The sequence below is a fragment of the Macadamia integrifolia genome, chromosome 4 (genome assembly GCF_013358625.1).
Source record: "Macadamia integrifolia cultivar HAES 741 chromosome 4, SCU_Mint_v3, whole genome shotgun sequence".
Classification (NCBI taxonomy): domain Eukaryota; kingdom Viridiplantae; phylum Streptophyta; class Magnoliopsida; order Proteales; family Proteaceae; genus Macadamia; species Macadamia integrifolia.
Window position 1 is genome coordinate 24,473,325 of NC_056560.1, and position 21,782 is coordinate 24,495,106.

Here is a 21,782-nt window from a genome sequence, read left to right on the forward strand (position 1 = left end):
AACCAATTGCAAGAAGCACATTCCAAATTATAGACTTGTGAAGACGAGAAACAAGATTATGCTTCAATTCCCCTTGTGAACAGGTGAGCCTAATTACAAGAAAAACCAGTCGGTAAAACATGTTAACCTCTTCATCAAGATGACCTTCAAGGAAAATATTATTTACATTCATCTACAAGAGGCCAACATTTAATGGATGCAATGACGAAAAAACATTTGACAAAATAATGCCTCAACTTGAATAAACCCTTTATCAACAGAGTAAACATCAAGAAAAATACAAAAATAAATAGACAATAGATCCACACAACACAGATATTTAACGAGGTTCACACACTGATGTGGTGTGCTATGTCTTCGGGCGAAAAAGAAGATGTTTCACTATGCAAAAGAGAGATTACACCCAAGCAACGGTGAAAAAACTCACCCTAAAACCCTAGTTCGAAAAATCCCCAAATTACAATGACTTAATCAACAAGACGATAGTACATTACATACTCCAAAACGTTGGTCGACCCATCAGGTCGCGATCAATCCAAAAAACATCTCATTCAGGTTACCATCAAAATATGTCAAAACGGGTCAATCTTCAAAACGGGTCAAGAATTAGAGACAAATTTGTCATCAACCAATTGAATCTTATACCCATTTATATTGGACAATCTTCCTACCAAGAGGAAGAGGCTGCAAAATCCAAGTCTGATTAATGCAGGGGACGAAAGAAAGGACTAAAAATTTTGAAACTACAATTCAAAATTCCAGGGGTGGAAAGTGATTCCATAGATATATATATATATATATATGTCATTACATAGAGGGCACATGATGGTCTGAGTCTCAAATTTGATGTGTGGCCAATTCACACCATAACCTAAGATATTCATATGTTGAAATTCCCACATCACCTTTCAAGAGGCATAAATCCAGCCACTGGTGTGGAAATAACCTCTACACGAGTAGAGAATGTTAAGAAAAAAAAAATAGTCTTGAATCAAATACCTGAGCTACGGCCAAGAAAGGGTGCAACCACCTCCACTTACGATGTTTCATGCCACACTGCATGATATGTTCATGTCAGGGAAGTTCACGGTATCAGTACGCATATCGGTCTCGGCAGATACCGTATCAGGTCACATCAGTCTAGGATTCAATTGGGCTCGTCTGTAACGAACGCTACATGGTAGCAGAGATCCAAGTGCTGGACTAACACCATGTCGACAGAGGATCCCCTCTGTCCAGTTTGCCCCACATAAAGACCGATAAAATTAAAGGTTTTTTCTACCATTTTACCTATCCCTGTTTCATTTTGCCCCGCATAAAGACTGATACATCAAAGCTTTTCCTACCCTTTTACCTTCCCTGTTCCAACTCCACTAATACGGTATCGGTCATGGCTGATACTGATACAAATCAGCAGATCCGATATCAATACCTGAACCTATGGTTTTTGTACACCGCTATGGCTTCTGAGTTCTGACCAGCTGCTACTAACCAGAATCAATAACTAACTGGTAAAAGAAGCAGGGATGGGGAGGGGGGAAGCAAACAGGGAGTTCAACATAAGAAGAGACTTTTGAATGGAAATGGTACTTTGCATTTACTATCCAGAATGAATGAATTTTTTCCAAACCTTTCTCTGAAATCTCAATCTCTCTCTCTCTCGTTGAATTCTGACTGGATTAGCAACTAAACACAGTAATCAGAGCTAATACATCTTGAATTTTGAAAGGGGGCATATGCTCTAAGCTAAACAAGTGTGCCATGCCTCCAACCCTAAACATGAAAAAGAAAAGCTTATTCTATGGCTCATCTTATATATGTTACACATTCTCCAAAATGATTCCTCCTCTACCTGCTAAACTCACAGGGTGTAGGGCTGGAAACGCAAATCAATTAAACCACCAATACAACCATCAGGCAGAACCGTTAAAATGTTACATTGCTAGGAATGAATCTAACATGACTGCACTGTTTCAATTTAGCAAGGGCTGCTTCTGTCTTCTCCAGCAGAAGATCCACATAAACTGCAGTGAGGACTGCCTGTGGATGGTTAGGCATCTGGGACAAAGATTCTGTTGCAAACCGTTGAGCCTGCTCAAGATCTCCCTGCATCGCAGACATCACCGCCAGATTTACATACAGGGTTCCACGTGCTTCTTCAGGCTCGAGGAACACCATACCATGAGAATCTTCAATGGGTGGATTACTGGCAGCAACTGAAGCACCATATAACTCTTCACCATCTACACCCCTTTCAACCCGCCATTTTTTGTCGTCCTCACTGAATGGAAATTCAACATTCCCATCTATTATGTAGACTGACAAATGTTCAGCTGCTTCCTTCGCACGGTTCAGATGGCACAGTGCCTCAGCTGCATATGTATGACCTAGAAAGACGTATATCCTTGAACAATCTGGAATTCTCAAAAGTGAGTTTGCAGCTGATAGTGCCTTCAATGGGTTTTGCAAATTCAACTCTATATATGCCAGGTCAGCTAGAACAGCCTGCTTGATTAGGTGGTTCTCCCTTCTGCACATATCCTCATAAGCAGAGACGGAACTCTGCAGGGTGTTGTTCGGGCTCACCCCCTTTGCCTCTTTTGCATCCCCATTCGCATTAGCTGAGCCTGAAACTACTGCAAAATTTGATGCCTTTGAATCACCGACCGACACATTTTTGTTGTTTGAGCTCTCAAGTGATCCTGATTGACTCGATTCATCTTCCTCTAACGCAGAATTGGACATACCAACCTTTGAGTACTTCAACTCCAAACTGTTCAATAAACACAGGGCATTGAGAAGACATTGCCGGGCAAAAGGGATTGAAAGCGTATGTTGGCCATCACCACCCAACAATCTGTCCTCTTCTGTAGGATCCACATATCTGTTTCTTAATGTCCCATCTTCCAACAGAAATTGCCTCCATCTCCCATTTCCAACAACATGGACTCTTACTTCTTCCCCACTGATGGGAGACCCACTGGACTTCAGAAGCCCCTTCTCCAGAGCCAATAGACAACATTCAGCAATTCGGAGCCAAAAGAGAGGCCGATTGTGAAAAACTAAGCTGGCCTTCTGAAAACAACGAGCAGCAATTATTGGTTTTCCACAGGACAAGTACTGCAATCCACAGTTGTATACGATGAGGAGAGATTTATCCTGGGAGAAAGTTGAAAGCTTAAGAGGTTTCTCTGATCGAAGAGATGAGCTACTTCTCAATCCCTTAGAAAAGAGCACAGTTGATGTGTGATGTTTCTTCAGTTGATGATAGATGCAACCAAGATTGTTGTTGAATATGCTTGAAATTCCAGATTCCGTCCTATTACTTGATGTCATCAAGAGCTTGATGGCCTTACGGTGATTACCCCGAGCATACTCTAGCTGGGACTTCAAAAGCAACGCCATGGAAGAATCTCTACCACGTGCAATGTTCATTGCTAACTTAACTTCACGCTTCGTTGCCTTCAAGTTCCTAGCAAGAAGCAGGAGTTGCACCTTGTAGAGATGGAGCTTCAGCTTCAGATCAACAGCAGGAGCAGGCCGATCAGTTGCAGCTCTCAACAGATCATTTGATGGGAAGCCAGCTGGTCTTGCCAAGTTTTGCCCACCACTGTCTAGTGTTGACAGAAGGGATTCAAGTGCCTCATCTGATAAGGTTCTTGCTAAATGATTTTCAGAGGCATTTGGATTGGCAGTGGAGTCTGAATTAGAAGCATCCGGGGGAGTTGAATTGCACAGTGCAGATGGTGTTTTTACTACCGCATTTGATGACTGATGTTGGTTGGTGCTTCCAGTGTCACCTTGATTAATCATATAACCAACTCCAAAAGCTTTTTCCAGATACTGAATAACATCCTGGATGCAATGAATAGAACAAGGAATTCAGACACTGCGTAAGAAAAAAATCTATACAAAAGCGAAAAGCATGATGTCCCCAAACAATGAGGCATTGATGACAAAACAGAACAGAAAGGACTATTTTCAGAATAAGGAATACCAAACTGATCAACTCGGACTAAGGAAACTCTGTAATGACAGTCCAATTGATGCATCCACTATAAAATAACTAGCTAGATAAATAATAAAAGTCAAATTCATTTACACACCCCATCAAAGAAAGGCTTCCTTAATGATCCAGCCTTTTATACCATGAAGAAGGCACCATTGTTCAAACTGACCATCAGATTGATGCAAATTAATTACTAAAATAGGCTTGTTTTATTAGGAATAAGCTTAGGGTTGGGTTCTATACATGTTGGGCCTTTGATCCCATGTGTTTTGAGTGTAATAGATCACTTTTATGGGTCTAAAATGGGGGGTCTAAGATTGCATACGGGATTCAGTGATTTGTTTCCTTTTTCTTTAGTTTCCTTTTTAGATGGGGTTATTTAGTTTCTAATTTCAGTACCTAAATTAGTTTCTAATTTCAAGTCATTGTTAGTTTCTAATTTCTGTCTAGACTAGTTTTTATTTTCATTAGATTCTAATTTCCAGTTTTTAGTAACTTCTTGTAATCAATTTTTAGTAACTCAGATTTAGTAACTCTGAGTTACTATTACTTGTAAACCCTCCCCATCATTATTATAAATAAAGGAGAGCTCTCATCATAGAGAGACGATTTTTACAATTAAAAAAAAAGAGAAGCTTCATGCTGCTGCCGCTGGGTTTACTCCATGGCTATACCTTTGTGTCTGATCAAGGGTTAGGGATTGGTGTGTGATCTGATCGACACTCTACGGCGAAAAGTCTAGGTGGGCCTTTTCTTATCTGGTTTTCTTATTGGATTCTCTTCTCCAGCAGTTCAGGTAAGTGATCAAACTTCTCTGCAGATTTCTGGGTTGGTTTTCTCTGTTTTCCTTCCTATCGGCCTAGCTGTTTTTGGAGAACCAGCCATCCAATGGCCTCCATATTCTGACCGAAGGATAATCCTATCCAGAGGGAGGATCGATCCAATTTTGGGGTCAATCAGACCACTGGATCTGCTGAAGTGAACTGTCAGGCAATTCTGGCCGATTGTCAAACCTGCACAGATTTAGATTCTGTTTTCTGCTCTGTGTTACTGTGACATTCTGGACTATTAGCATCTGTGATCTGAACCTATTGGAGGTGTTATATTGTTATTAAAATTTCTGGTTTAATCCTAAGACTGCTGTTGATTTATTTCGCTTCTGGTTACTGTTCATTGAGATCGTTTATCAATTCTGGTTTGTGGCCGAAGTCTGATTTTCTGCTATAAGTTTGCTATTGGTTTTGGTTGTTCTTAGTTTAAAAGTTCCTGCAGTTTGGGGCTGGTTTGGTTGTCAAATCCTAGTCCTACATTACAGATGGGAAGTCCCCACCTTGGATTAGCCACATGTCAAGGTTCATGTCAGATATCCACTACATGGTACACCACGTTAGGGCTATTGCCTTCCTACTTTTCAATGGTTACACCAAGGTAGCCAAAGTTGAATTTTGAACCAAATTTCGAGTGTTTATATCTTCAAATTACGAAATGGATTGAAACTGGAACTTGCCAGATAGATAATGATGAGTAAGGCCCACAAATTTTCAGCACCAACACAGATGCCAAGTTGCAGATACTTGGGCTGTTAAGGAAGCCTTTCCTTAAAGGTCGATGTAGGAAACATTTTCCCACACTATCAGCCCCATCACATTATGATAAAAACAGTAAGAGTAAGTCAAATCAGAATAAATTGTTGTATGTATACGTCACTGAAATTATGGGGAAAATAGCAGAGGCCCTAACCACTAGAGTGTCACCTAATTACCTGTTGAATGATATAGCGTTTTTTTTTTTGGGGTGGGGGGTGGGGGGGGTGGGGGAGTTTAAGTTTTTGTTATTACATGGATTTAGTTGTAATAACTTTAGTTTGTCCTTATTTGTAATTTAACTCTTAATATGTTATAAGTAGTGGACCTAAGCCACGATAGGAAGCTTTCAGATCCTATCGTGGCTCTCTCCTCCTTTAGACCATCCAGGACTATTTTTCAGATTCTCTGATGTGACATTACCGATTATTAAAATTAAGGCAAAGGACCATAAGGTGGTTCAACCAAGACAGCACGCGCAAGAAGGTTACACGAACACAAGTAAGCTGAAGAGATCTTGTATATTTTAAAACACATGGTATAACAATTACGAGGCACATTAAAGGCCTTCATGTGAAGATTATGAAACATGAGAAAATAATGTTCTGAATAGTAGCACAAAGAGGGGAGATGATAATAAAATAAGTTAACTCAGTTTGGATCACCAAAATAAAAAGGGCAAGGAGGATTACCATAAACATGTTAGATGTTGCAGGTTACTTAGGGGTCATGGGAATTCTAACCTCCATTTTCGAGCTTCAACTCCTATAACCAATAGGAATCAACACCTCCACCTAAAGTTGTTGAATCTGATTTTGACTCAAATGGGAGATTTAGTTCCTTTGTGGGAATATAATCTGCCAGCAGGAGTACTAATCCAACCAAATCTAATGCAAACAATGATCCCTGGTTGTTTGGATGCTCGTAATCCAAACTAAGACTCAAAGTCGTTTAACACTCCATGTTTCATAAATGAATTTTGAAAGTTATGCTAATCCTACTGATCAGCCATTCATGCCTATGCATCGTAATTTACTTCATGCACCATCTCAGTTTTTCATTTTACAGCCCACATAAAGCCACTTCAATCAAGACTCCAAAACATGAAGCTGAGCTCACACTTAACCAAGCCTTTATCACAAGAAGTTGGGGACAGCTGATACAATTCCTATTCCATCCTCCACGATAAGGACTATATCTTCTAAGTAGTGCACAAAAATTGCATAGTTTACCACTGACCTGATCCTTCCAATTATCAATACTCTGGCACCATAGCCACTTCAATTTTACTCCTACTCTTAATACAGAGTAAATTCAATGCACCAGTTCACTTGAGCTTCCAAGTGAAATATATAATATGTAATTCAATAATCCTTTTCAGCTGTTCTGGGGACAAAAGTGAATACATGGGGTTTCATACCCTAACACAGCCAATGTGATAGGTTGGTTCTCCCACCTAACACGCTAGGGTCGTTATGTGACTTCAAGGCAGTTGTCAAATGCATGGTATCCTGCACAGAAGTTTCAACCCATTGCCTAAAATAAAACATTTTCCCCCTTTTTATTGGTACAGCGAACAAAACATATTGCAAACCTCTTGTTCATGGATGAAGTTACCTTGGTACCATTATACACTTAAGTCACACAAGGAATTTAAGTGCATTCTCAAAGAGCCTAAAATCATGCCAATCAATTAATTGCCAATGCAGAAAATGAGAAACTCTATCCCTCAATAATTCAGAAAACTCCAGCCTTGGTGAAAGGGATAAGAGGGTCATTATAAACTATGTAGTTGCATCAGGATCAGTGGGAGAAAGGGAAGTAGTTAAGCAAGAATTGTTCATTCATGTGGGAATTGAAACTTGCCTTTGCTTTCTGATTTCAAAACTTGATTGTAGAAGGGAACACAACTGCCATTGCCAGTTTCGAGATTCTAAACTTTGACTGTACTGAGGAAGCATACACACAGGGTGACACTACCATAGCAGTATAATTTTAGAGGGTCTTATCATCTGGCCCTCCTCTTGTATCTTCACAACCCCCCCCCCTCTTTCTCCTCATAAAATACCAATGCAGGATAGTGATGGTTCTGCTACAAGTGAGATGATATTAGATGGGAAATTTAGATTTTGATAGTATGGAATGGACACAGGATTTAGGGCCAGTTAATTGAAAAAATAAGCAAGAAAATGAGATCCTAAGGCTGAGGGATATTTATTGAAAGTATTAATGAAGGCCTGTGAGCACGGATGGAAAGGGTTTGGACATGGATAGGGAAAATTTCAGTGACAAGATTGTAACATATGAATGAACAGAGAAGACATGACATTGGTAATGTTCTATAGGATGAGACAAATAGATCTTTGAGCATCAAAATATTAAGAGATTTGGACTTGTACAATTAAACCCCAAACCATATTAACAACAGCAATAAATCTTTTTTTTTTTTTGAATAAATAATTCATTATGAAAGAAAGGAAAATACATACAGATCCTCAAAGAGAGGGGGGAGACGAAAAGGCCAAGGGACAGCCCTCAAGATGAGAAGGGAGTCCTAATAACAATGGAAGAACCCTCCAGGACCCAACAATGTGACTGATCCTTGGGGAAGCAATGCAACTTGTAGATACATTGGATAAGTTAGCTTTAACATCAAAGGAAATGGATTCCCAAATCTTTTTCTGGAGGACATGAGTTGGAGGTCCATTCCTACGATTTCTCTCCACCAAGATCTGGCTAATGGTAGCACAAAAAGCAAGCTTGCCTATGGTGTCCCAAATAGAAGTACCCACAAATGAGATGTGATGCAGATGCACACCCATGGACCAATCCATAACCATCTGGGTTTCCGGACAGAGATGAACCAAATCCATATTGGTTTTGGGTCTAGTAGGATTTTAGGACTGTATTTAGGAAGAATGTCTTTGAATTTATTTTTCTCTCTTTTGGCAAGTTGGGTTCACGTAGGATTTAGAGAGTCTTAGAGATTCGGTTTGCAATTTGTTTCCTTGCTTAGGGTAGTTTCTTATTTTAGTTGAGATTCTATTTTTTTGTCTTTTATTTTTCCTATAAATTTGGTTGTAACCAATAAACAAAATCAGATTGAAAAATGAATCAAGAATTGGTTTGAGTGAGTGCCTGCTTGGCCTGGCAACCTTTGGCCGTGTGCTTCCCCCACCCCCTCCTCTTGTGTGAATCCCCCTCTCTCCCCTGCAACTCCGAGTTCACTCAGAGATTTCTTCCCTACCCTTACTGGCCCTCCATCAACTTGGTATCCCATCTGGTTTTCCGGACTGAGATGAACCAGATCCATATTGGTTTTGGGTCTACTAGGATTTTTTGGAATTTACTTTATTTAGGAATAATGTCTTTGATTTATTTCATTTACTTTCTTTTAGCAAGTTGGGTTCACGTAGGATTCAGAGTCTTAGAGCTTAGGTTTGCAATTTGTTTCCTTGCTTAGGGTAGTTTCTTATTTCAATTGAGTTTCTATTTTTATGTCTTTTATTTTTCCTATAAATTTGATTGTAACCGACAGACAAAATCAGATTGAAGAATGAATTAAGAATTGGTTTGTTTGTGATCCATAACCACTCCCTCTGGAAAGGGAGGATTCTTCTCCTTCTGGGCCAACACTTTGTAAGAACTCCTTTCCAAATGGTGGAGGAGACAGGAAAAGCAAAGAATAGATGGTCTATATCTTCAGGCTTTGACAGCAATAAATCTTTATCGACTAATTGTGAAGATAAGTATGGGAGAACTTCTACAGTTCTACTTTTATAAACTCCCATCTATACAGCACAAAACTCCATCAAGATTTCTAGTACAACAGCAAACTCTAAAACATAGATGTCCCACCAAGAGTGTACAGGAACAGCATACCAACTATACAAGATAAAACAAATGGGTCATGTCTAATAAGGGCTGGCAGTAGTTTAGCTAGTCTTTATGTCTTTTGCTTTATCATGTTTCGTTTTGAATAGGTTGCGTAGGAGATAGAGAGAGAGAGAGAGAGTTTGGGTGCAATTTTTTTTTACATCAATATCCTGCATTGGCTGCATTGGTAGTTACATTAGTCTCAATTTTACATTCCAGTTAGAAGCCTTAGTTCTACAACTTTAACTATGGGCATTGCTTGTAACCAATGGACAAATTTGAAAATAAAAGGTTGATATGGTTATTTTGCTCAAGGTGAGTGTGGCATGACCCTCTTTCTCCCTACAACTCTAAGTTCCATCTCAGGTGTCTTCCCTTCTCTCTTTTGGGCCTCCAGCACCATCAAGAACTGATTAGTTAACTAATGAAGAATAATCTCTTCATGTCCACATTCCAAATATGTTTACTGTCAGCATCAAACCAATCCTGGTACCATCCAACAAATCTAGAAGCCTCACCATTCATCAGAGACTACAAGACCATCCCTGAATCACCTCATATCAACTCAGCAGGGTTCTCATATCTGAAACCAGGCTAAAAAGAATCAGGAAGTCCTGTCAGGTCTGACCCTATTTACTCGGCCTACTTCAAGGACTTGAGTATTTTGACAATAATAGCATGCCATAGGAAGGGTCCACCTTCCCACGCTAGGCAACAGAATGATCTGATGCATATTTTCTAGAAGTACTTGTGATGCAGATTAATAACCAAAATAGGCTTGCTTTACTAGGAATAAGTCTAGGGTTGGATTGTATATGTGTTGGGCCTTCAATCCATGTGGTTTTGAGTGTAATAGGCCACTTTTATGGGCCTAAACTAGGGGTTCTAAGGTTGCATACGGGATTCACTGATTTGTTTCTTTTTTCTTTAGTTTCTATTTTAGATGGGGTTAATTAGTTTCCAATTTCAGTCAATAGTTAGCTTCTAATTTCAGTAATTGTATTTTCCTAGTTTCTATTTTCAGAATTGGAAACTATAGGTGTTGTTTTTTATTTAGTTTCCTACTTCAGTTTTGGAAACTAAACTTAGCTTCTATTTTGTAAACCCCCCATCATTATTATAAATAAAGGAGAGCTTTCATTTGTAGAGACACGATTTTATGAATGAAAAAAAAAAAAGTTATGTTGCTGTTTGCTCTTATGAGTGTGCTTTGTGTGCGATTAAAGTGATGAACTGGTGTTCGATCCAGTGACTCTTTGCAGCGTGAAGTCCAAGAGGTCTCTTCAACTATTCTATCTATCTTCCTCAATTTCTCTAAAGTATTCAAGGTGGTTTAAAGGCTATATTACTGCTACACAGATCAGGTATTTACCTTTTAATTTCTGCCCAGAAATTCTCCTAAAAGTCTCAATCGGTTACTTGATCTCTGTACTACCTCCAGCCTTCAGATTAGGCTGAAACTTTGATCGAGTCTTCCTTCCTATTATAGTGAAACTCGATCCAAGCCTGGGCTGGATCTGAGCTGTCAATTGCAAGTTATTAAAAATCACCCTATTTTTGTCTTCTACTGCACTGTAGTGTCCAGAATGGTGATCGATTGGTCTGGGTTATATTCTGTTGATCTTTTGGCCTGTGGTTCATGTTTCTAATGTAAATTGAACCTAGTTGAGATCCTTGTTAAGCCCTGTGATCTTTTGCTCTGATCTGACCAGTAGCACTGTTTTGTTGAAATCGATTCTTCACTGTTTCAGATATGAAGTATTTTGTTTATTGCCTGAAGTTGTTCTATTTCTGTCCTATTATGTTGAGGTTGTTATTTGATTAAAAGTTCCTGCAGTAGAGACTTGGTTAGACCCCTATCCTAGTCTACATTAACTTGACTCATTACTCACCCTAACTTCGGCTGCCATCTTTTGTACCTTGCTTGCTAGATCTGCAGCACCACTTAGCTTCTGTTCTTATATCAAGATCTATTATACATAAGTTTGTATTATTTTCAGTGCAATTATATTCCTTCAACAAAAATGAGAAATTATTATACCATTGATTTAGTAAGAGCGGTAAAGATTTAACAGGAACAAAATTTTAAAAAGGGAGAAAAATCATTCCCAAGTAGATACAAATAGCCATGAGTGGTGCGTGCAACCACTCAATATCATTGGATGTACAAGAAAATGTAACACCCAACAAGAATACGCTAACAGAGAGTAAAACATAGCACAAAAACTACTTTTCTTCCCAAGTTATTTAACATGCAACAACCTGGCAATAGTTCAAGAAAGGTTGAACTAAAATATCATTTTAATGGAAGAAGTCTGAACTCTGAAATGATTCTCTCAAATAAAGGCAACTAATAGAGCCCTTGAACTTAGAACTTACTGCAGCTTTTGATGCATCATGTGAAGCTAGAGCAACATCCAGTAATAGAAGGCATATGTGAAGAGCCGTTGTCTGCACACCAAAATTAAAATTAAGACAATATAAACACTGCCACAACTAAAAAAAAATATAGTGAATAGATGTTCTACCTCATCTATGGGTTCTATATTCTGATATAATGGTTCCAAGACTGATAGTGCATTTGCATATTCATGAAGATGGAACAAGATAACAGCCTGTTGAAGAGACCAAATCAACAATAAATATTTCAACCAAATTTATAATCTTAAAGGGGGAACAAAGCAATCGATATTATAACCAAATCGATGAACGACAGAAGTCAGAAGTGCATACAATGTTCAGGGTGGCAACAGAAGTGTCAAATTCATCTGTGTAGGCAATATTGGAACTGTTTGCAGCCAAAAATTGATGCGGCGTTGCAGTGCTTCCTTTAGATCCTGAAACAACGTTATTACCAACACTGCTAGAAACCTCCACTTGCTCTCCAGATGCACAAGCAAGCTCTTCACTTCTTCTCTACACCATCATTACAAAAATTAAGCAACACAAAGAGGATGGATATACAAGAAACACATAAAATAAAAATGAACTTAACACTATGGCATTACTGCCAAATCAATTCAGTCAATCCCCACTTGCACAAAAAGTAATTCAAAACAGAATAATCCAGTAGTCGATTACGTACATCAAAAAATGAAATTGCCTTCAGTTCTTAAGGTCCCTATGTACTATCAAAAACTTAAAGAAAGAAATTTGGAAAATTGGAAAAGTATCTGGCCATTTATCAAATCATATAAGATCTGCTCATTTGCGCAAAACCAGCCAGACTAAATAAGCAGAAATTCATCAAAATATCTCACATCTCTAAACCGAAACAGGGGAAGGGGAGAGGGCATTACCAAAAAAAAAATCATTCTAAAACAAGATAATAAGTCTTAAAATATAAATAAAATTTAGTAATTCTTGGGGAGATTGATCATTCAAACCCCAAGGTATAGGGTTAAAAATAAGTCCAGTACCTTTTCTTTTTTATTCAAAAACTAAAAGGCTTTTATCACAAATGAGAAACCACAACTTATCATTACTTCATGACACCAAAAATAGCTAGATGCCACCCCCCCCCCACAACAATTGTCATAAATCACAAGTAGTGACGGCATTGTTAAGTTTCAGTATGGATCAAGATCACCAACTCTAACCCTATTGATATTGAGTAAAATACTGACATTAATCTGCACCACCCTGTAACAAATTTCTGTGCTTGAGCATCATATCTGTCTGCTCTAGCTATATTATTCCTGTGATCAATTACCCCCACTGCCGTATTAAAAGTGGAGCAAGACAAGGCATGATGCATCAAGGTAACATGCTCATGGACAAAATATCGCATGTTAACCAGACAAATAGTGTATGGCATTGCAACCATCAGAAATCTAGACAAAGGCACACATCAGTGCATATGCTTCCACATGCAAAGTAGGTGGGTAGATGGATGATGGCAATTAGGTCATATACTATCTCAAAGGTAACAGAATTAAGCATAGTTGTCACGGCGCCATAGCGAACCAAGGCGGTGGAGGGCTTGTCTAAAAGCTTAGGAAACAAGTCGCCCGCCCAGGCGTTGCCTAGGCATCCCAAGTGTTATTTTTTATTTCCCCTCTTTTCAAACATTATTTAGGATGCTGCATATACCTTATATATCATAAAAAAAATCAACATTAAGCCACATCAAGTAATCAAAAATCAACGATAAGCCATATCAAATCATAAAAAATCAACATTAAGCTACATCAAGTCATCAAAAATCAACACTGAATCATATCAAGTAGTAAAAAATCAGCATTTAGAGAAGGTGTTCTTGTTTTCTAATAATTTTGATTGGTTTACATGAGAATTGTTGTATTAGGTATTAGATCGAAACACCAGCTTTCCAAGTCTAAGGCACCGTTTGACAACGTTCCGTTTCTGCTGTTTCTGCATTTTCTTGTTCCCAAAAACGGAGAAACAACATAAAAAGCGTTTGATAAAGTTTTTCGTTTCACCCGTTTCTAGAAACATAAATCAAAATTTATGCCTATTTATAATTCTAGAAACAACTTTGACAAAACAAGTCCAGTCGGACTTGTTTCGTCATTTCTATAAATGAATTTGAGAGGAAAAAATAAAGGTTGTTGTGACTGATAAATCTCTTAACTATTTAAACCTAAAAAGAGGCAACCGAACCCTCTCTCTCTTTTGGGCATCCGATGATACTATTGGGTTTTTTAGTGGCATTATATCTACAAAAAACGTTTTGAGAAACAGGTTTATCAAACACCAAAAAATCCGTTTTTGTTTCCGGAAACGTGAAAAGTCGTTTCTGTTGTTTCTAGACATAGAAGAAACGTTGTTAAATGATGCCTAAGATTACTTAAATCTAAGTTGTAATGTCAAAGTTGTATTCCAGTCAAACTTATTTTAAAGTACGTGAATGTTGTTAAACTTGCCTGAATGAAAATAATTTTATGGATATAAAAAAAAAAAAGATTATTTTACAACACTTTTGGTTTTTAGCAATGTTTTACCATGATAAGATTTATGAAATTTTCAGAATTGAGAAAAACCTCAGCATATGAAAGTTGAAAATCGCCCTACAACCCAAAATCCAGCTTTTATTCTTGGACTAGGGTGTTGACTTTTTTATCCTTTTAGAATTTAATTTTGAAAATATTTTTTTTGGATTCAAATAGGGGGTATTTGCTTCTTTATGAATAATATCTTAAGTAAATGAAATAATAAACATATTTTAAATGATATTTGGCATAAATAAGTGCCAAACTAGAAGGCAACATGCAATGCATTACGGCGACAGTCACTTAGGCCCCAGGCAAACCGCCTTGGCGAAGCCTTGACAACTAGGGAATTAGGTTTTCCTTTGATTGTGGGTGCAAGTAAAAATATGTTTAAAATATCAGAAAACATGGAGGAAATTGTAAGAGCATAAATGCAAATATATGAAAAAATGATAACATTGGAGAGCAAGAGGCAAAAGGGTTTTTGTCTTCATCTTTGCATCTACACAAGTTGCGGAGTCTGTTGACTACAATAGCTGCTCCAGTTGTGACAAACAATAACAACAACTACTCGTCCTTATCCCAACCAAATGGGGTCGGCTATATGGATCCTTGGCCTCCAATCAGCTCTATTCGAGTTGATACTTCATAAAAGGCCTAGCATGTCTTTCCTCACCAATTATCCTAAGGTCATTTTAGGTCTGCCGTTGCTCTTATAGTTCCTTCATTCTGAATAAAATCACCCCCCCGTACAGAAAATAAATGAGTCCTTGTTCATTTCTTCCTTTCTTCTTCTTCCGCCTTCTTCTCTTTAATCTTCTGCTGTTTCCTCCTACTTGTTCATCATTGTTTTCTGAGTCTTCTTCAGCTTCTTCTGCCTTCTTCTTCTTCAAACTTCCACAGTTTTCTTCTTCTGCTGCTGCTACTTTTCTTCGTAGTTGCTGCTTTCAATATTTCTTTAAGCAAGGGTTTACTTCACCATCTTTTTCCCAAAAATGAAAAAATAAATAAATAAATAAAAGAAACAAACTCCAGCTGCTACCTTCTATTCCTCCCCCTTCAAGCAGCAATTCTTTTACTTTTTCCCCCCCTACTTACCCAACTGACATAGGATCCATGTCTTAGCAGGTGGCCACCCATATCAACATGTATATGAGTATATCCATGTCACACATGACAACATGCGGGAAAAAACACCAAAATGCCATGTCCCATACATCATAGGAAACAAGGCATAAATTATAAGAGGGGGGGGGAGAGGAAGAAAAGACAATATTAACCAAAAAGCATATGCTCTAGTCAACAAGTAGCAGCAACAAATAGCAGAACGCTCCAGTTTCATGTCGAACAATATGTTTGTCCTCATGATTGTGAATCCCAATAAATTCATATTGCATGAGGGTCCTTACATTGTCAATTGCTAATTCTTTAATTTCCTCAATCACGTGCTCATCCATTTGCTGATTTTTTATCCAAGACTAGAGCTAATCTACATCTTCTCTGCAAGGACAAATACTTAATCCTCAAGTTTTTAAAAATTAAGAAGAAAGTAAACAAAACCTAAGCACTCCTCTTGTAAATCAATAGTGGTATAATCAAATAATGGACTCAAAGGTTAGGTAGATTCAAATCGTACCCAGATTAGAAGGCCACAAAACCTGCTCCAATGGGTGCAGGGCAGGTTAGCTTTTCATCCGACTCATTGCCATCACAAGCCTTTTTCTAATTCTAAAATTCTTTTAACCAGTATGCAGAAAGTTTTCTTTTTTTGTTATTTGCTGCTACAAGCATTTTAGTAAGTTTTGAAACATAGATTGATTAGATGAATATCTAAAAATTGAAACTCTACTTCTCAGCATCATCTGCAATTGGTTCCTCACAGTGGCTGAAACAACGATTACCATTCCTTCCTTTCTTCATCCCATTCCACATGGAACACAGTATTAATCATTAATAAGTTAATAACAGAAATAAATCCCCACTTCTGAATACATTGGACAGAAACCAACCATTACCCAAAAAAAAATAAACACAATTACAGAACGCACATTGTATCTAAACAAAGTATGACCCCTGAAGAAGACACAAATGAGTCACATAATGAAGTCCCCAAGAAAAAAGAAAAAGGCAGGCATAAAATAAAATAAAATAAAAATCATATGTATAGAATACAAATTTAAACATCCTATTCAAAGGCCATCGAATCTAAAATGATTTAATGTAGCTTTAAAGAAGTATATTCAACGACTTATTCTGAAAATCATGTAAAGACAGAGGGGACAAGCTTCCAAAAGAAGGCATATTTCTAGGAAGAATATCATTTTGGAAAATGTTGCATCATCAAGCAGCACAAGGGTAGGTTGACACTAAATAGCATAATTTGCAACACAAATTTTCATTTTTTACATACCTTAACTTTATTAAGCACTTCAAGTAGCTTCCTTGGATCAGAACAACCTTCACGAAAGTACTCCGCAACAGCAATGTTATGAATAACCTGAAAAAAAAAACACATCCATAACATAAGCAATAAAGAATATGAAAATCAGATGATGCTTACAACCTATATGAAAATCAGATGATGCTCAACATTTAAACTCACAAATGTTTGGCACCTCACTTTTGTACTGTCCCTTTCATGGCTGTGAACTATAAAAGCTACAGAAGGGAAGCACTTTTTCTCTCATGTTAGTAGTGGAGCAATAGCATCTCACGGAAATTTTTTGATTAATTAACATCCAATCTATATCCACGTGGTGATGTGAAGTATCAGAAAGTCCTTAGTTAAGGTATTAGCAACCCAATTCAAACATCAATGAAAAAGAAAAGTGAATGGCAGTAGCAGAACGGCTGTTGTGCCAAACCTGGCAAAATGAGAAGCTCATTGCTGGCAAACGGAAAGCCCACCTGGGGCTCAAATTTAGCAAACAGGTAGGCTCCACCTTCCCTTGTCTACTTGTAAACTTTTCACCCAACTGGTGGAGAGGGTCACAACATGACCAAACTATCATAAAATAGAAACTAACTATTCAATTCCGTATAGGCCTTAAATCCCTAGTATTTGGGGTTATAGAATGGACCTGTTAAAATAGAAAACTAAAAATTACACAAAACTTGACCCATGTAATTTATTGGGGACTTAAACTTGGGCCTAACTTATTGAGCCACAGTTCCACTTGGCCCAAAAAAACTGAACCAAATACTTTTTTGGCAAGCGCATCTAGAAGGATTTAAATTCAAAGTGAACATACATGACTGGACTATAAATTCAATCCTATACTTGAAAACCATCTACTGGTAAGAATTTGTACACCAAGATACCAGTTCTTGATATACCTGCAATACTTTTAGGCAAGCGCATCTAGAAGGATAAAATGCAGATCTATTTCAAGCAGCCATCAGTCTCTCAATTATCCAAATCCTCCAACCACATCGTCTGAAGATCACATCCATGTCACTAACAAAAGTGACTGAAGAAATTGAATATACTCCAGTTGAACTGATCCACTGCTTTGAACTTTAAGCTTGATGCTAAATAAATTAAATGTGTACTATAAAACACTGTTATATCTTTGCTTCTTTTAAGAATTCTAGATTGTAAATGGATTTTAGCTTCTTTAGCTCAGCTTTTTATTCATACATAAGAGTATCATTACTGTATCCCATCCTTAACTGTAAGGTGGGTCCACCATAATTAATTCTGGCAGAGATTTAGACTGGGATTTTTGTATTTGAAGGATAATCCAACAAATCCAAGACCATGCAACCATCCATTGGGTACAATAAAGTGAAACAATGTACAATCATAATCACATAAGTTAAGAGCATTAACAAAAGAAGGTCTTTCTTTCTAGTAAGCACACGAGATCATCTCCTCTACAGAGAAGTTTAGAAATCACTACCTCATCATTCTACAAAGAAGTTTATACTCACAACTTTCCAGGTCTACATATTTGAAGCAGAAAGTTGTAAGATTGAAGTGTCAAATTTCAAATAAACCAGCAGTGACTCTTAATCCCTCAGATGATGTAATGTAATCTGTGCTCTTAATAAATTTATGCAACAGAATTTCTTAAAGTTATTGTTCGGTGTCCTAATAGCCGTGTTTCAAAAGGAAAATTAGAGCTTTAAAATTGGAGAATAATCCTGTAGGTGGAGACTGAACATTCAAAGCAACAATCCACCCAAACAAAAAAAAAAAAAAAAAAAGATTTCATAAGTTCATTTCTTTGTTCAATGACATAAATTTAAATATTTTAACAGCAGCAAGAAAATTGAGATGTATCTGCTGATTGAAAACCGAATGATCGGAAAGGATCCGGTCAATACTCCACGAGATGCTCAAAAAGCAAGCGGGAAAAAAATATTTAAAAAAAAAAAAGGATCACTCCCGAGTTTCCTAGTTCATGAAAGTACTATTAGCGCCGAAAAGGAATATTAGAACTTGCAGAACCTCACCTTTGGATCGTCTTCTTTCTTCTGTAGGAGCTGATTCAACACATCGATGCATTCCGTATACCGCCGGGACTGAAACAACAAAGCCGCCTCCTTAGCAAGGCCGGCCGTGACGGAAAGTAGACCATCTTCATCCGCCGAGGAACCTTCCCTACTCGCAGCGGCTGAAGACGATAAATCTCGGGGGTCCATTAGCAGATCGAACGAGCAAAAGACGAAACAAACCTATCTAACCCCAAAAAAACACCTCCTTTGTCGTCGTTAATTTCAGTTGATACAACGTCAAACGGGCCTGAATTTCTGTACAGGGCATTTGAGGGTTTCTTCTTCCATCTCAGGGTGAGAACAGAGCAACTTCAATGACTGAAACCCTAGGGTTCCTCGCAGCCATTCAGATAACAAACTCGCTAGCTCTTCTTAGTTTCAGATGGCTTCAATTTGCAGAGACGTGTGCCTCTTGGATTAACCAGATTGAGAGATTCGGATGAGAGAGGCAGACCTGTTCGTGTTTTTGCCGGGTTTCGCCGTTCTGACATCGCATTTCTGAGTTTTTCAACCCTTCTCGGCTGTATGCGTTAGCGAGAACTGAAGGCAAGAATTTAAAACCGGAGATCGGGCACGGTTCGCTTCCATCTGATGCCGATTTGAATTAGATCAGAAATTCAGAACAGGTTGGAATCGGCCAGAGTCAATTTTATTTATTTTTTTTTTTTTTCATTAAAGGAAACCCCCCTCCCCCCTCCCCCCTCCCACCTCCCACCTCCCCCCTCCCACCTCTCACCTCCCAAAAAGGCATCATGACCCTAGACAAAATCAAGGGCGAATTTCTATTCTATTGATGCTTCTACTAGTGCTCCCATTGGCTCATAAGATGATTTAAGGACTAAGCTACCTCTTATTGAACCCTCTCCTAAAAGCAAAATCACGATATCACCACTGGTCAGTATGAATCAGCTGATATAGGCCATATATCATACAATTTTGGCCTTATTCTTTGGAAATAATAGTTTCTTTTTTGACCATTTTGTTCTCAATACGGATTATACATTGTTTTCATATTGATAGATACTTGTATCGAGTGCTAGCAATACCAGTATGCATTGGCCAATATAACAACAATTACCCTTAGTCATGGTAAGGATTCAATTGATTGGTTAAGTATGGTTTCAGTCGGGTTGAATTGATTTTGATCTATTACGAGGCCAACTCAAAACTAACCCGTTACGGATTTATCAACTTTTTGTTATCAATCTATAATCGGCCTACTATCAAATTTGTTTTTGTCATATTCGATTTCATTTTACATGTTGTATACATAAGGGAATCAATGTGGGATTGTGTGTATATATATATATATATATTTATGATTTCCATTCTTTGCTTAGGAATATATTTGCCAATGTTTTGTTGTCTACATAAAGAAGAAGCAAAAAATAAGAAGAAGAAGAAGAAAGAAAATGAAGACAGGCCAGGTCGAGCTTAGATCAAGGTCTTAAACTTGGGTAGGCCTAACCTTGATTCATGGTCATAAATTCTCAGCCATAACCCACCACATGGTTAGTTTTATGGCTAAAATATGCGACCCAATGATTGTCGAGCGATCCCCATAAGCGGATATAGCCGAGCGACTAGCCCAGGCTGACCACAGTCCACCTAACCTGGGACAGACACCTAGTGCAATAGCCAACTGACCAAAATAATTAAGAGAGCTTCAGTAGTTGAACAGCTAAGTCAGTATCAATAATAGGCACCACGTGTGAATGGTTCATACAACTACATGAATCTCAACTGAACAGCAAGTTCCCAGTAATTCAATCCATCAAACAGATTATCCATCGCTTAGAATGAGCAACCTAACAATTACATCATTTGCCCTTTCTCGTTCGGTATAAGACCTTGACAGACCACCACCAAGAGATAACCCAAAGAAGGGAGTTGATCGAGCATGACTCGTGTACCATAAGAACGTAGTGGATCCTAGCAGGACTCCCACTGGAATATTGGATCTTCCCTCTAAGGAAGGGAATCTTGCCGTACTCTTTGGGATATGGCTATACAGGAAACTCCCATAACGGAAAAAAAATCCTTATATTCACTTTCTTACTACAACTCTTACAAGACCTAGACTCCTACCTACAACGGATAACTACCAAATTGGGACTCTCCATGGAAAATTGTCATCTATGGCCATAAAAAAACCCACGTAAACCTCTTTCCGGAGGACTGATATTTTTCCATTATTATTGGAACTATCTACTCGTGAAGAATATATCTTAGGCATCAAAGAGTCCCCTGTCAGATTAGCCTGGCACTCACTCACTTGTGCAAGATCCAAGGATAACCTAGTTGCAATTTCCTAACGCAATAGTTAGGATATCTCAACCCAAGCCTTCTTCGAGCTCAGGGCGGGCCAAAGCAGGCTTGGGCCAAAATGGCCTAGCTGACGCTAAGGGTGCAAGCTTAGCTTCATCTAAGTTCTAATTGGGTCAAGGTGATAATGACAATAAAATTCAATGACTTTCTTGGTCTTGTCTATGCAGATCAAAGTCAATAGGAGGGTTGGGTTTCAAGCATCCCAATATTCGCAATTTGGTCCTGCTTCTTAAAGTCGCATGGAAGCTCTAGTCTAATCCTAATTACTGGTGGGTGAAACTAATTAAAGGCATTACTTTCCACATAGTGATTTCCTCTTTGTTGGCTCTGACCACCACCCTTCGTGGGCTTGGTGTAGTATTATATACGAGACGACAATGTTTATGGAAGGCCCTCTTTTGGTAAGGGAAAATTTTATTGCAAAATAGGGCACAAGGAGCTCAAGACATCCTGTATACAAATATCTAGAAGCCACGGAGTGGAAAGTGGCCAATTTGTCTTAGATGCCACATACAAGACCTTCCAGGTTAGTGA

The 21,782-nt window shown here is 38.2% G+C and overlaps 1 protein-coding gene across 1 annotated transcript; it reads right to left on the reverse strand.

Moving 5' to 3' along the window:
* Window positions 1-1,571: 1,571 nt before the first annotated feature.
* Window positions 1,572-19,512, reverse strand: LOC122076834 (CCR4-NOT transcription complex subunit 10-like). Its single transcript, XM_042642419.1, has 6 exons — window positions 18,879-19,512; window positions 16,831-16,917; window positions 12,202-12,384; window positions 11,997-12,083; window positions 11,848-11,919; window positions 1,572-3,855 (listed from the first exon to the last, which is right to left on the reverse strand). The coding sequence occupies exons 1-6, from the start codon at window positions 19,065-19,067 to the stop codon at window positions 1,927-1,929; spliced, it is 2,547 nt and encodes an 848-aa protein (XP_042498353.1). The 5' UTR covers window positions 19,068-19,512; the 3' UTR covers window positions 1,572-1,926.
* Window positions 19,513-21,782: the final 2,270 nt, after the last annotated feature.

Bases quoted from the DNA above. Each gene is read 5' to 3' on its own strand.
- LOC122076834 (XM_042642419.1), bottom strand. From the start codon at position 19,067: ATGGACCCCCGAGATTTATCGTCTTCAGCCGCTGCGAGTAGGGAAGGT. The intron at 16,918-18,878 runs GTGAGGTTCTGC...TTTTTTTTTCAG, and splicing joins AGAAAGAAGACGATCCAAAG to GTTATTCATAACATTGCTGT. The intron at 12,385-16,830 runs GTATGTAAAAAA...ATGATGGTGTAG, and splicing joins AAGTGCTTAATAAAGTTAAG to AGAAGAAGTGAAGAGCTTGC.